At 45.6% G+C, this 15,574-nt stretch overlaps 1 protein-coding gene across 2 annotated transcripts in view; it reads left to right on the forward strand.

Annotated features, from left to right (window-relative positions):
• TXNDC16 (thioredoxin domain containing 16) overlaps nt 1-11,643 on the forward strand; it is a 33,656-nt gene extending 22,013 nt beyond the window's left edge. For both annotated transcript variants that reach the window (XM_069951194.1, XM_069951196.1), the window contains exons 18-21: nt 2,606-2,744; nt 4,756-4,916; nt 6,939-7,129; nt 10,591-11,643. In XM_069951194.1, coding sequence (XP_069807295.1) covers nt 2,606-2,744; nt 4,756-4,916; nt 6,939-7,129; nt 10,591-10,844 — 745 coding nt within the window. In that variant the 3' untranslated portion in view covers nt 10,845-11,643. The remainder of the gene's footprint in view (nt 1-2,605; nt 2,745-4,755; nt 4,917-6,938; nt 7,130-10,590) is intronic.
• The last annotated feature ends 3,931 nt before the right edge of the window (nt 11,644-15,574 follow it).

Here is a 15,574-nt window from a genome sequence, read left to right on the forward strand (position 1 = left end):
AGCCAACCATCTTATTTCTGTGCACACGTCAGGGTGAGTCTCACGTCCTGACAATTAAGAATCCATCAGGATTGTGGGAGGAAACTGAAGGATCCGGAATAATCCCACATGAGAAAATGATGCAGACCAAATCTAGCAGCGCTTTTCATTAAACCACTGCATGGTTACAGAGACGGATGTTATGGGTCCCGTGTTAATGTTGCATGACCAGTAACAACAGGGCATCCATTACAGACTGGTTCCACCACAGTGATGGAGCCCCTATAGGGGATGCCCTTTGAAGACTGATTGCGGAGGAAACCTTATACAGTCCTGTGGTCAAAATATTCAACCTATAATGTGGGAAAAAACTTTTAATTCGAGGAAAGTTTTCTCATTTCATGGAATTTTCTTCCTGCTGCCAAAAGTTTGATAACCTAGATTAATGGCGGTGAGGGGCCGGGTGAACATTCATAGCATGACATGCTGCTCAACCATATGGCTTCTCTGCATCCTCCTGACCCCAGATCATAGCAGCATTTAGGAGTCTGGTTCCTCTAAATGACACAGAATTCCCCAGGCTACACAGGATACATCATATAGACATCAGAATATCTGGGAAATATGGATTGCAGGGAGGGTGTCACATGTGGAAGCTGCCGCATCCTGGAGTGTAATGTCTACTAGATTCAGCAGATTGTCAGGAATTAAGTTCTCTTTTTATATTGCTCTGATCCAGGCCTTGGCATCCTACCCAATAGTCATGGCAGGCGTTCCCTTACTTATGTATAAGTCACAGTAGCCAACCTCGCCAATTCATCAATCAAAAGTCTAGCCCTCTCCACTTCTCCAGTAGTTACCGCACACCCCTCCATTTCACTGTCCTAGTATTCATACCTCACTTTTCCAGTAGTCACAGCAGCCGACTAGTGCGTGTGTTTTCAGTGGGGAACAAAGAATAAGCCAGTGCCATACACACCTGCCTGTGGCCTATTTCTAGGGAGAACGAAGGGATCGTATGTTAAAATTCAACGCCCCTGCTCCTTCTTTACTTAAAGAAAGCTTCCATCCCGTGTGCATAAAATACGTGGCTGGTCCCACTGAAATAGGAAGGTTTGTACCACTTTATATTGATGTGCATATGGACCTACAATGGGGTTATCCAGGCTTAAGAGTCACTGTCGTTTAATTTTTGTTGTTGCAGAAATCAATAGTACAGGCGATTTTTAGAAACTTTGTAATTGGGTTTATTAGGCAAATATGCTATTATCTGCATTCAAAAAGACTTTCCCCAGCCCCCCCCCCTCCCTCCTCTCTCTCATCCACTGCTCATTATCAGAAAATCTCGACTCTTTTACATCAGTCGGGCCCTGTCTGTTCTATGGAGAGGGGAGGGGGGAGGAGGAAGGAGGGAGATTAGTTGCAGCAGAGAGCACAGAATACAAAACAAAACAAAGGATTACACAGTGAGACCTGTGTGAAAGCCGGTATTCAGAGGTTAGAGAGGTCAGTGCTGACCTCAGAGGAGATAGCCCGGTGATGTAGCTGTAAATTAACTCTTTGTTGTCCTGTTTTGGTGTTTCATCTCCCTCCACCTTTCCCCTCTCCATAGAAAACCATAAGGACAGGGGGGAGAGCTTCAAACTGCTTCCTCATGATAAAAATGCATTTTTCGGCTAATAAACCCAATTACAAAGTTTTTTAAGATCGCCTGTACTATTAATTTCTCCCCCCAAAAAATTTTAACCACAGTAACACTTTAAAGAAACATGGGCGCTTTTTTTCAGAAACAGCATCACTCTTGTCCTCAGTTTGGGTGTGGTTATGCAGCTCATTTCCATTGAAGTGAATGGTGTTAAATTGTAATACCACACACAACCTGGGGAGAGGCCCACTGCCCCCAGTGTGTTGATATCCCCTCCCCTCAATGGAGCCACGTCACAGATGGGAGGGGATATGAGCCCACTGGGGCCTGCAGGCATACAGCCGGGCCTAATGGTACCTTTGTTTTAAACTGTACCCTACTTTAAAAAAGAAAGAAGCAGCATAGAGGCAGCCAACCAATCGTGAGAACCAACAGCTTACGAGCGCATCTCTCTCCATTTTCTCTGCATGTGAACTGGTAGAGAGCTGGGAGAAAATACACTTAGTGGGACTTTATCTAGATTGGCGTACCCTTACACTGGTCTTACATAAAACCATGCCGCATTTACTAATCATGGCTGTCAGTAAATCCGGCAGATCTGTGGCTGCTGCGCGTCGGGTGTAAAAATCTACACCTGCTTTGGAACTGGTTTATATTTTTGCCATGATTAATCATAATGCGGTAGGAGACCATGGCCTCCTCCTTGGCATGCCGCACCCCCTTGCCCGTCCATCAGGTGAGCAGGGCATAAATTTAGGATTTCGGTTTGCATCATTTCCATGAATTACGCCCGGGCGCGTGTTAGTGAATTCCCCCCACCATCGAGCACTTTCACTGGCTCATTCTAGTAGCCTCCCAGACCACAACTGATCAGAATTTGTGACATGTCTCTACGCCATTTAAGATGAGAGCAAACGTGACAAGGGCCAATTAGTGATAATATGGAGCATATGGGTGACGTATCCTTGTATCTTCCTCTAGGGCTCAGCAGTATGGCGTCCTTCCTCCCGCCGTCCTGTTTTCCAGGCACTCCTCACAGAAAGTCAATGCCGTCTCCATACGCAACGTTCCTGCCCATGAAATCCCCCCACTTCTGAGATGGGAACTTCTTGGAGAGTTTGTGAGTAACTTTAATAAAAACCTGTTTCCTTCAATTATAAATAGCAGAAAGTGAGTCACAGATTAGCTTGTCCCTTGCATAATGTATATCATAAAATACTCTGTGCTGCTGGACTATCGTACTTCTTCACTCAGGACACAGTTTACAGAACTGGCAGACTATCTGAAGTATTCTGTACTTCTAGGATGTCTTTCACATTGGCACTGTTCACTCAACGTAAGTTCCGTGGGAATCACAACTGGTGTTACACATAGAGTTACGTAGTGCTGCCCTCTGAGAGAATCCCGGCCGGAGTGTATACACATGGTATACCCTCGGTCCGGGATCCCTAGTTGCGCCGTAAAAACTGACATGTCAGTTTTCTGCGCCCGCTATTCATTGAATAGCGGCCGCAGAAAACCTTGTTGGTGCACACAGTGGAGCGAGTGGTAGGTACCTCCTCCCGTGCCTAATTTACCATGATTTACGCCTGCTCGCAGACATAAATCATGGCAGAAATCTGCGTCCACCATGCAGCAGGCACAGGTCAGGGCTGGGCCTTAATTTAAGACCCGCATACAAGTATACCAATCTACATAAATGTCCCCCAAGGAGTTGAATTAGTCAGTAGCGACATTTAACATAAGCCAGTGTACCCAGATTTTTGTGAAATTTTTGTGGCCATTTACAATGATCATATAGAATTTGATACAAAGAGACGTACTTATTGCCCAGCTGAATCCATCTACTTAGAAAAGGAACATCAGGACTTTTCTGTTCCATAAACTGAATCCTTCTTTAACAAATTAATCTTCTAAAATACTCTGTTCTGCTGTTTGTCAAGAAGACGGTCACCTCCCACTTATCTCCCTTTCTCGGCTGGCTCAGTCCGTTTATTGTATCCTTTTTATGGGAAAAACGGATGTAAAAATGGATGCAATTGTGCGCCATCCATTTGGATCAGTTTTTCCATTCTAAAAAAGAAAGCGTACACAAAAACGTGGTTAAAATAACCATTTAAAAATCCAAATCCATTAGACGGACTGCAAGAATGCAGCGTGAACCTAGCAGACTTGTTCGTGCTCTGTACTGCTGGAGGACACTGCTTCTCTCACTATGTAACTTTCAGTCTCTGACATCCCACTGCTGACATCATGACACCCTTCTGTCCTCTCTAAAATATTCCAGTTACTTTGATCACCCCCTGTAATACTCTGTGCTGCTTTTGTAATTGTACATAAAACTCTGCCAGTTACCTATGGGAGAGAAATACCGATAAGTAGAAGACTTCAGTTCTATGCGGACAATTAGAATTTTTTTTAGTCGGAATAATATTGGCTTCCAGAGTCGGTCACAGCTGGGAAATTGAATTTGTCTTGGATATTCACAGACGGACTTAAGAATATTGACCCGCACCCTCTCTTCCCATCATGCTCGCCTTCCAGTAATGGTTCCTGCAATTAAAGTGATCATACATTTATCTTCGAGACCCCGTTATCCTGCCGCAGCCGCCATGTACACACAGAGAGAATGGCTCCATCCCTGGCACACTTCACATGTACAACTGTGCCAAGGGCTTCATTAGGGGAGGTGATTCTGGCACTCGGATCCTCATGGGGATCATTTCCAGTCACTTACATCCCGTCTGTCACGAGACAAGGAGTGAATCACACTGTAATTGCCTTTTATCATTATTTTTATTTTTTTGCTAAATTTTCCATTGCCAAACATGACTGATTGTGAAGGGTAGACTATAGGGCACACAAATAATTGTTAGAAATAATGCACATGTATCACTGGGGTCAGTACAGCAGGTGTGTTCTGATATCATAGACATATTCCTTGCAGATATCCGGCAGCGCATGCCCCTTTAACAACCAGCGTTCTATATATCTAAGGCTGGGTGGCTCGCTCTGTTTTTGTCGGCTATCTTATTTTATTTGGACTAGAGATCACTAGTTTACCCTGTGCAGGTTTTGGATCTGAGCTCATTGAGAGTCCAACACAACTTTTCTACTTTGTGTTTCTGCAGCCAGAGGTCAGCGTTGAGTCACTTCCTGCCCTCATGAAGCGCCAGAAGCCCCTGCTCATCCTTTTCACTGATGGCGTCCCCAGCCCCCGCAACGAAAAACACATTTTAAGTTTGGTGAGAGGGAAATACTTGGAGCAGTTTGTGACTGGCTGGTTAAATGTGTAAGTAACAGGGGGAAAGTACCTCTCATGTACGTAGGGTATATATACATGGGTATGATAGCATGCCTAGTCTTCCCTGCTTGGCTTCCAGCATTGAGCCCCATACATCAGTCATGCACGGTAGAGACAGATGGGGGAGGGAGTAGGCGTGCATGCTGCAGCCCAGTCTCTACAACTTTAGAGCTTTTTTAAAAAAAAAACATGATTTTGCAAACAGCCAACAACTAAGATATAGGTATCATTAGTTTTATCTTAGTTATGATCTATCTGCCTCTGTCTGCAACCCTAAGCTCAAAACAGCGCTGACAGATTCCCTATCAGCAGTGCTTCTTAGGAGCACTGAGGGCGTTTCTCAATCCCACAGAGCACCCTCCTCAGACCCCCCCCCCCCCCACTGCCCCTTTGGTTACACCCATTATGCATAGCGGCCAGCGGCAAGTTTAAACAGTGGCCACTCCTGCCTCTCTCCCCGCCGCCATTCTCCACCAGCTTGGGGACACCTCACCCGGCATGCCCATACTGCTGCCACCTGCCCCACTCGGCCACCCCGGTCTGTCAATCCAGCACCCACCTGGCTGGACTTCCTCAGGTGCCCCTGATGAATATGTATAGTTGTAACGCCTGGAGTAGTGGATCCACTGGACCGGCACCAGCGATGGCACAAACCTCACCAGGGAGCGGAGTCTAAGGGGCCGCTGGTTTTCACCAGAGCCCGCCGCAAAGCGGGATGGACTTGCTGCGGCAGGCGACCCCCAGGTCGCTACCCCTGGCTTGGTTGCTGGTGACGGCAGGCGAGGCGTGGCAGGAGATGGCACAGGCAATAGTCTGCAGATGAGAGAGCACGTGACAGGCTGGACACGGGAACAGGTGGAGTGACAGGGGAACAGGAACCAGGAACAGGGACTTGGGACCAGGTAACGGACAGGACTCAGGAACAGGGACTTGGGACCAGGTAACGGACAGGACACAGGAACAACAGGGAGCTGGGCCAAACGCTATGGGAAGCATGTAGAGGCTCCAACACAGGGAACAGGGCAAGCTGGGATTTATAGGGGAGTGATTAGGTGCAACTACCAATTAGGAGCGCACTGCCCCTTTAAATCTGAGACAGCCGGCGCGCGCGCGCCCTAGGAGGCGGGGACGCGCGCGCCGGCCGGCACAGCGGGAGACAGGAGCGTGGAGAGGTGAGGCGCCCCCCGGGGCCGAGGTGATAGCAGCGCCGGGTCCCCGACTATGGACACCGGCTGCTGCATGGGGCAGGAAGCGGTCGCGGCGGCGGCCCGGAACGCGGGACGCCGCCGCGGCTGTGACAGTAGTAGGTGTCACCGAAAGAGGTGGCGGGCGAACCAAGGGGGTGCTTTGTGGGGCCAGGAACGCCCCCAGTCCTAAGGAGCTGGTTAGCATATTTGATCTTAATGAGATTGCTTAAAAATGTGCGGCAAAAAGACCGGAGTCAGAAACATCCGGTACTCAGCAGCAGAGGGATATCGGCAGGTTCATTTGCTCGAACCAACACATAGGAGGGTCTCCCCTCTGGACTTTCCATAAAGCCAGGGCTATACTTTGGTGACATGACATGGAAATTGCAATGTCACATTGCAATATCATATCTAATGTGTGCCAGTGTGGTCTTATTGCAATCCCCCTCCAGCCTAATGTGACCACGACGCCAGTGTTATAAGTAATCCAAACCAGATGGGATCTAACCAGAAATAATCCAAACCAGTCATACGTGACTTTGCCAGCCTTTACTTAAGTGTAAATTGGGATTGATGGCGACCTGCTTGAGACTGCTCTAGAGTCGGGCTCTTAAGGTTTTTTACCAAAATCACAACATGGTCACATTCTTGATCACTACTTGTTATATTGCATCATTACAATCCTTATTTTGGTCGACTAAAGTACTGCGATGCTGCAGCGGCTCTTGCTCCGGGGGTCTCTGTCACATTCAGGGACACCTGAGACTGACGTATCTTTGTATCTGTGCACTTGGCGTAACTCCAGCTTTCATTTCACTTACAGTAAGAACACGCCAGCGGGGCTCTTCATACTAAAAACGTATTTCAGTGTCATCCCACCTTTGCCGCAGCTTGTTCTGATCCCCTTCGATTCTCTGGGACAAGTCTTTGCTCTTCCCGTAGACCAGCAGATCAATGAAGTCAGTATCTTGTATTGGCTGGAAATGATAAAAGCCGGAGAGGAAGTTCCCGTCTGTGAGTAATAACCATAAGATGTTTTCTGCTCTTCACACGTCCTGGTGTGCGTGCTGGAAAATCTCCTGATGTATATGATGAACATTGCCATTGACTCCTATTAACATGCAGCATATACATTTGTATTGAAGAGCATTGTTGACGACACTATTCAGCACTGCAGTAGTCCATTCTACTCTATGGGTGCATTTAGCGTACAATTCTGGAGCATGCCGAACATACAAACCGCAGTGTGAACAGAGCCTAACCACTGACCTTCTACAGGACTATCATATCCTATAGATTTTATTTCTCAGACACTTAGGAAAGCTGGGTCAGAATCCCTGTGGGAACTGGCAAACTGGCAGTCATGCTGCTTCTTATCCAACTTTCTAAAAAACAAATAGAAATGCTGAAAGGAGCCAGGGAGGGGGAAGATAAAAGAAATAACATGCTGTCACCTCTCCAGCACCAGCACTGGTGGTTCCATACCGCCACTCCAGTCCCCGGGTCCCCAGACGCTTTCTGGTCTCATGCCCCTATTCCACGAGTCGTTTGAAGGAGCAAACGAGCGCTATTAGCGCTCGTTTGCTCCTCATTCCCCGCTCGCTGCCGCCGCTATTCAACGCGGCTGCAGCGAGCGGGTGAGTGCGGGAGGGGGCGGCGGGGAGCTGCAGGGGGGCTGCCCGGGGGATCGCTGATCGTCCGGGCAGCCCATAGGATACAGCAGCGCCTGCTGCCGATGCTCCTATTCAACGGAGCGACGGCAGCAGATCGCTGCTATATCAGTCGCTTGTTTTTCAACATGTTGAAAAACAAGCGACTGCAACGATCAGCCGACATGAACGATGTCGGCTGATCGTTGCACTCTATTCCACGGGACGAATATCGTTCGTAGCGGTCGATATCGGCCGAATACGAACGATATTGCTCCTCTAAACGACCCGTGGAATAGGGCCTTTAGTGGGGACCTGGGTCATGGTGTGTCAGGTCAGTTCAGCCAGTTAGGGCCCTATTCCACCGGACGATTATCTCAGATTATCCTTAAATCGTTTGACCCTAAACGATAATCGTTCGGTTGAAATGCAGTTAACGATTAACGACCGAACGAGAAATCGTTGATCGCTTTATAAGACCTGGACCTATTTTTATCGTTGCTCGTTCGCAAAACGTTCGCAAATCGTTTGCATTGAATAAGACATCGTTTGGTCATTCGCAATAGATACGAACGCAATAGCGAATAAATAGCGAAGAAAAAACGATCGCAATTACGATCATAAGTAACGATTATAGTTCCATGGAAATGAGTGAATGTTTTCAGGTCTTTCGCAATAGCGGTCGTTTGAGATTGTTAATCGTTAAAGATTATGCAAACGATAATCGTCCGGTGGAATAGGGCCCTTAGTGGCTGAGGCATGACCCTGGGATCCTGTAGACTGATTAGCTATCCTGTGTAGACTGATACTATCCTTTAGACTGATACTATCCTGTACACTGATGAGCTATCCAGTAGACTAATACTATCATGTAGCCTGATGCCAGTGGCGTAGCTACCATAGAGGCAGGGTAGGCAGTTGCTATGGGGCCCGTGCAGAAGGGGGGTCCAGGGGAGAAGGTAAGAGCAAGGTAAGAGCATTAACCCCTTATATACTGCAGTGTGTAAGTGACCCAATGTTTACTTACAGGCTGCAACACAAAAAAGGGTTAACAAGCAGAAGACAGAGATCTCTGCTTCACTGCATTGATAACCTCTGACCTCTGTTCTCCAGCTGGCAATCAAGTAGGAAAGAAAAATGTGCGGAGCTCTGTGCAGAGATCAGGGGTTATCAGTGCACCAGGGATGGGGAACCTTCGGCCCTCCAGCAGTTGCAAAACTACAACTCCCATCATGCCTGGACAGCCGAAGTGCCACACCTGTCCTAAGAATATGCATGGAATTACAACTCAGTTTCTTTCACTGGGACATCAGAATGACATCAGAATGATGAGTGGTGAACTGGTGCTGAGACCCCAGCCGATCACAAAACACAAGGGGCAGAACCTCCCTATTTTATTCAACAATCAATGAAGTGGGGGGGCAACCACCTATTATAACTTCTGACATGTCTCTATGACTTGCTAGAAGTTTCTTGAAGTGGCAATTACTCCTTTATATCACAGCGATGACTTAGTGATGGAGTTTGCTGTGTGTTATGGAGTCTATGGCCCAGCGGTGGTGCAGCAATTTTCCTCTGAGCATTTTGGTTTCCTTCCCTTATTATGTGTAATGAGCCATCTAGCCATTACTTCTGTCTACTCTGGATTTGTTAAGATGAAGGGAAGAGCTGCAGAGGTTTTACTGAAACATTATCCTGAATAATTCACCAGTATAGACAGCAATTCATCTGCTATCACTCGAGCGTCATTTATGACTGTGCAGGGGATTGTTCTCTGTTTTCTTGTTCACTTTGGTAAATTTGCAAAGGTTTCTGGGGTATAACATTGATGGCCTATCCCGGGGTGTCAAACCCAGGACCCCAGCTGTTGCAAAACTACAACTCCCATCATGCCTGGACAGCCAAAGCTTTAGCCTTGACTGTCCAGGCATGATGGGGGTTGTAGTTTTGCAACAGCTAGAGGGCCTAAGTTTGACACCTGTGGCCTATCCCTAATGGTGGTTGCCTATCCCTATCAGTGTTGACTTTGTGTCAAGTCTGGCCCTTGGAACTCCATCCGTATAGCAGTAACTGATACAGCATATAGCGCCATCTATGCCTTTATGGATGTGTCTGGTACTGCAGCTGAGTTCGATTTCAAGTGATTGTATGAGAGTAGACAGTTGCTTTCCTTCAGAAATAATGCCATTTTTGTTTATTGGCTACGAGCAGAATTGCAGCTGCACCCTGTATCTACCTATTTTAGAAACAGCACCACTCTTGTCCAAAAAAAAAAAAAAATCCTGTTCCTTTAAGTGGGGCAAAAAAAAAAAAAAAAGCACCACCTCAGGTTTTGTGTGGTATTACAATTTACTTCCATTCGCTTTAAAAAAAAAACTGAGCTAAAAAAACCCACACCCAAACTGAGGACAGGAGTTGCGCTATTTCTGGAAGAAAGCAGCCATGTTTCTCTGAGCCTGGATGACCTATTTTAAGGGAACCCATCACAATGAAAATGCTACCTAAGCTATTAGCATCATGTTATAGAGCAGAAGGAGCTGAGCGGATTCATATATATCTCTATTGGAAAAGATTTAGTATAACTTGTAATTTATTGATTGTACATTGAGTGACTCCACCCACTGGACTCCTTAACACAGAAGAGCAAGGATTTCAATCAACATGTTACAAGTTATACTGAATCTTTTCCCGTAAAGATATATATCAATCTGCTCGGCTCTTCCTGCTCTATAACATGATGCTGATAGATTAGATAGCACTGTCTAGGTGACAGGTTCCCTTTAAGTTCTCTAATATGAATCAACATTTTCACTGATGTCTTTCCAGACTTTCTATCTAAAGAAGACTGGGGGGCTCCGCTTCCACACTACGATTTCCTTGCCATGATGGACGAGGCTGACCCTAGCTTAGCTGCTCAGAAAATTCGGATCCATATGAAAGCCGGCGGAAGTAAAAAAGCTGCACTGTGCAACGAAGACAACAAAGAAGAGAACGGACAAAGGAGAGCAAAAAGTCTGTGGTTAACCATCCCAAAGCCGTTAGACAAGGAAAAAGAATCCAGTCATCATGAGGAGTTGTGAACAAGGGGATGAACAAAGGTATCCAGAGTCTGGAGGAAAAAGTCTAATATGGCCACCATGCTTTACACTGAAGCTTAGGGTCCTATTACACGGAGCGATTTTTAACGATTAATGACTAACGATAAACTATCGCAAACGAGATTGTTTATCGTTAACCTGAAATCGTTCACCATATTACACAGAGCGATGGTCGTTAGTTATGATCGTTACTATGATCATTTATTCCTTCTGATCCCAGCAAAACAATGGACAATGTGCAATTATACTGAACGATTAGTGAACAAATGCGGAACTTGAGCGAACGAATGTGGAATTACAGCGAACGATTAACGATAATTTTAGGTTCAGATCTAAATCAACGATCAACGTCATACGAACGATTTTTCAATCGTTGCCTGCAATTACACAGAACGATTATCGTTTAAATTGGAACGATATAACGATTTTTCACACTATAATCGTCCCGTGTAATAGGGCCCTTAGTGTACTCAGATTAACTCTTCTGTATAAATTCACCAGTGAAATTTAGACCGTGCAACTAAGCTGTAGTCACTGATCATAACCCTATAACCCTGAGCCGGAGTTTCACTAATGTTATATGGACGCATGTGTGATCTACCAATCATAGCAATGCTAAAAAAATAAAGCGGATTTCATGTAAGGTCTTTGGGTTTCTGCCTTTAGGATTGTGCCAAAAAAGTGTTCCAGCCTGCTGGGATATGTTTAACTTGTAAGACACAAAAACATGGTGGTTTGTGTTTGGTCTATGGCAGGGGTAGGAAACCATGGCTCTCCAGCTGTTGCAAACTACAACTCCCATCATGCCTGTCCAGGCATGATGGGAGTTGTAGTTTAGCAACAGCTGGAGAGCCAAGGTTCCCTACTCCTGCTCTATGGGGATACCACAGAACCTTTTTTTTGACAGTATACCCACATATCCTGACAGTGCAGACCCCCATGAGGAATAAGCAGAATCTACAGACTAGTGATTTACATATATTTATTACATTATAAATGGAAATCTACATGTGGCTGCAGCTATAGCGGGTGCAGAGGCAGTAGCGCAGCACATAAGAAGACACTAGTATTATAAATGACACATGAAAGGTGGTGGGCCCTGGTGCAGATTTTACACCGAGACCCCAAAGCTTCATAACTTTATGACTCTTAATCACCCGCTGCCACATGGACTCTGCTGTTTGCAAACTTAATAAATGTATTTTCCCATTAAGGATCCTGGTGGATTTGTTCTCTTTATGGATTTTCTTTCTTGAGATCTGCATAACCGTACTGCAGTTACATTGTAAATAGCAGACAGGCGTCCTCACTTATCATATGTATGGATGGTGACAGCTATTATCCTGGGGGCCCTATACACAGGCTGATAATCTCCCTGTGTAACAGGCCCAGAGATCAGCTGATGAATGAGCGAATATTTTTTCTTAGGCAGACTGCATAGTGTTGACATAAGAAAAATCGTTCTTCATCATCATCACCCTGTGTAATACATAATGTGCGGCTGATGAACAATAGAAGCTAAGGACTGCATGAATGATCCAGCAATGATTTGTGGGGCTCAGTCTGCAGATTCCTCAGTGTGAACCCACCCATAGACTTCCATTGAGGGGGGAGGACCCATCATGTCTTTATGCATATTGGTGTTAATTCAATACAAATCCTGGAATCAGATAATAAAGAATGACACAATTAAAATACCTATACTAATATACACTAAAATGAGAATAATCCAGAAAAACGGTCAGAAAAAAATGCCAGAAAGCAGAAAAACACGCTGGCAGTTTTTTTTTTTTTTAATATACCATGCAAAATTTTGTCTGCCGGAACTCTCAGGGCAGCCTAAGGCTAGGTTCACTTCACGCAACGTCTTTTTTTGGCTGATCGACATCTATCTTTGTGGATATTCGTCATTTTGAGGTCAAATAACGTCTGTCATTTAGGAATCATAGACGTTATTTCAAAATAATTTATTTGACCTCAAAAGGACGGATGTCGAACGGCCAAAAAAAAAAAAAAAACCGTTGTGTGAACCTAGCCTAAAGGTGGGTTTGGCCATTGGTATTAGGTTATGAGGCTCTCCCTTACGGCTATTAACAGATAATGGCACAATGGAAAGGTCGTGTTCTGGATAGGTCGCAGTCAGAGCTCTCTGGCTGTGGCTTAACCCTCCCCATAGAGAACACAGGAACACTGGGCCCGTGCCGAAGATTCCTGTGTGGGGTAGATCGGCGCAGGCGCAAGAGAAAGCTGACGACCAAACAGTGGTATGGTGTATGGCCAGCTTAAGGGTGCGTTTACACAGACAGATTTATCTGGCAGAATTTTAAAGCCAAAGCCAGGAACAGACTATAAACAGAGAACAGGTCATAAAGGAAAGACTGAGCTTTCTCCTCTTTTTGAATCCATTCCTGGCTTTGGCTTCAAAAATCTGTCAGATAAATCTGTCTGTGTAAACGTACCATTAGTCACTCATTATTACCATCAACTGCTTCGCTAAAAGTCCATTTGCATGCAGAAGTTTAATAGGGTCCCTACAGCTATGTGTCAGTAGGACACCAGAGTCTGCAGTGGCTGTAATGGGGTTATTCTCAGGGCCATGAGAGCCCCCGTAGCCGGACCCCACTCTTCATGTATACATATAGTAATTTTATGATTGTAATTTTTAAGGGTGTGAAATTAAGTGCATGGCCATCTATTTCTGCTTTTTTATGGCCAAAAACCCAGTAATGTTTAGGGCCGGTATTTCCAATCTTGCAGAAATGGCTGAAAAAGTGGTCAAAATGTATCAGAAGTTTTTGCATGTGTGAATACAGCTGTAAGGAAGACCTGTCAGATCTCATCTGACATATAAATAGTTGCAACCTATGAAATAACCATTATGGAGCATAATAATAATAATAGAAATGCATGGATAACCTGACAACTGGGTGTTATCATTCCCCTCGTCAAGAGGGTGTGTCTCTATATAGAAATGACTGTTTCCATAGATCGGACACTGGCTGACTGTGCTGGGACAGGACAAGCAGAACAGTGATGTCCAGTGGTCAGTTTATATTTCCAGTAGTAGTAGTAGCAGAGTAACCAGAAGACATAGGAAGGGCTGGAGGTCTTGTGCATCTGCTTCTAGATAATCCAGAGGGACTCGGCTTAAGAAAAAGACAACATAAGAAACAGATGTGAGTTTCTGTTGTTTCTCCAGACAACATGTTCTCATGTTCTGTAGTGTGACAGCGCTGTGTTCCAGTGTCCATACATAGGTGCAGGCTCTCTGCCGTTCTATAAAGCAGCAGCTGAGATTTACTGCATTCTGTATACAGTTGCTCCTCAGCATCTGACAACATGGAGCCTATAATGGTGCGTTTACATGGAACAATTATCGTTAGAATTTTCGCGCTAACGATCGCATTCGAAAGATAATCAGCTCTCACTTTATGTTCACTTTGCAATCTTTAAAACATCAGGTGAACAATGTGAACATATCAAACTGTGACCTCAGGCTGGGATCACACCATATTCTGTCTCCAGGATGAGGATACCAGCAAGATGGGATGCCGCCATATACAATGGCGTACCTGAAGCCTGCCCTTTCACTTTACTAGACCTAATGCATTCTACTAGTGATTGTTCAGTCTATTTCCCGTTGTATATGTATATTTTTATTTTACAGGAATTAAACATGCAGTCTGCAAAAACTCTCCATCTGTTGCAGGACTACATCTCCCAGCATGTCATTACAGGGCATGCTAGAAGTTGTGGCTTTCAGTAGATAAAACCATTGGCTGAGTGAGCTGATGATCAGTCCATAGTGGTTACAGCTGTCTACAATGAGCAAAGCCCTGCCTGTGTAATGTGCAGGTTGTAGATCAAGATCCAAGAATGGAGAGGTAAGTGGCTGTAAATATACAATGAGCTCCGCGCCCCCCCCCCCAACAAAGCCCCCTGTACGTGCCATGGTACATGTGATTTGTTGTTCCAGGATAACTGATCTTATTATAAAGTGACTGAAACACGTCGTAAATTTGTTGCTCGCTTTGCAGTTTTTTTGTACTGAACATTCTTTATCCTGTGATGTGGTTGTTATGTAGTGAGATCAGGACTCTGTATTCTCATATTCTTCTCTATACGAGATCAAAGGACGACATCACAGCAAAATATCACTTTAGAGCAATGGCCGAATACTTCAGTTTTTCGGCCTAGGGTGAGGATGTTCCTTAAAGGGGTTATCCAGAATTGGAAACCAGGGGACAGGGGTGGTGCTGTTTTTGCAAAAACAGCACCACCCCTGTCCCCAGGTTGTATGTGGTATTACATCTGAGTACGAGAGTGGTGTGGTTTCTAAAAGAAAGTGTCTTTCTTTTTCTAAGCCTGGATAACCCCTTTAGGGTGCCTTCACATGTACTGTATCTGCAAACACACAGGACGTATATGCAGCAAGCTTCTCGCTGCGTAAACGCAGTGAAACTCGCTGCATATTCCGTCCCTGTGTAGTCAATGAACATCCCTGCTGCGAGTTTGTCTGCAGCCTGCCCTTTTAACCCCCGGCCGCCGGAGCGTATACTTTACCTGATCCTGGCTCCGGCGGTTCCCGGTGTCTTCAGCAAGCCGGAGTGGGGACCAGGTAAAGTATATGCTCCAGCCAGCCTCCTTAACACATCCTGCAGCCCCGATCATCCCCTCGCCCGCCCGGCAGCCCTGATCGCCAGCCCGGGGGG

The sequence above is a fragment of the Dendropsophus ebraccatus genome, chromosome 13 (assembly GCF_027789765.1).
Source record: "Dendropsophus ebraccatus isolate aDenEbr1 chromosome 13, aDenEbr1.pat, whole genome shotgun sequence".
NCBI lineage: Eukaryota > Metazoa > Chordata > Amphibia > Anura > Hylidae > Dendropsophus > Dendropsophus ebraccatus.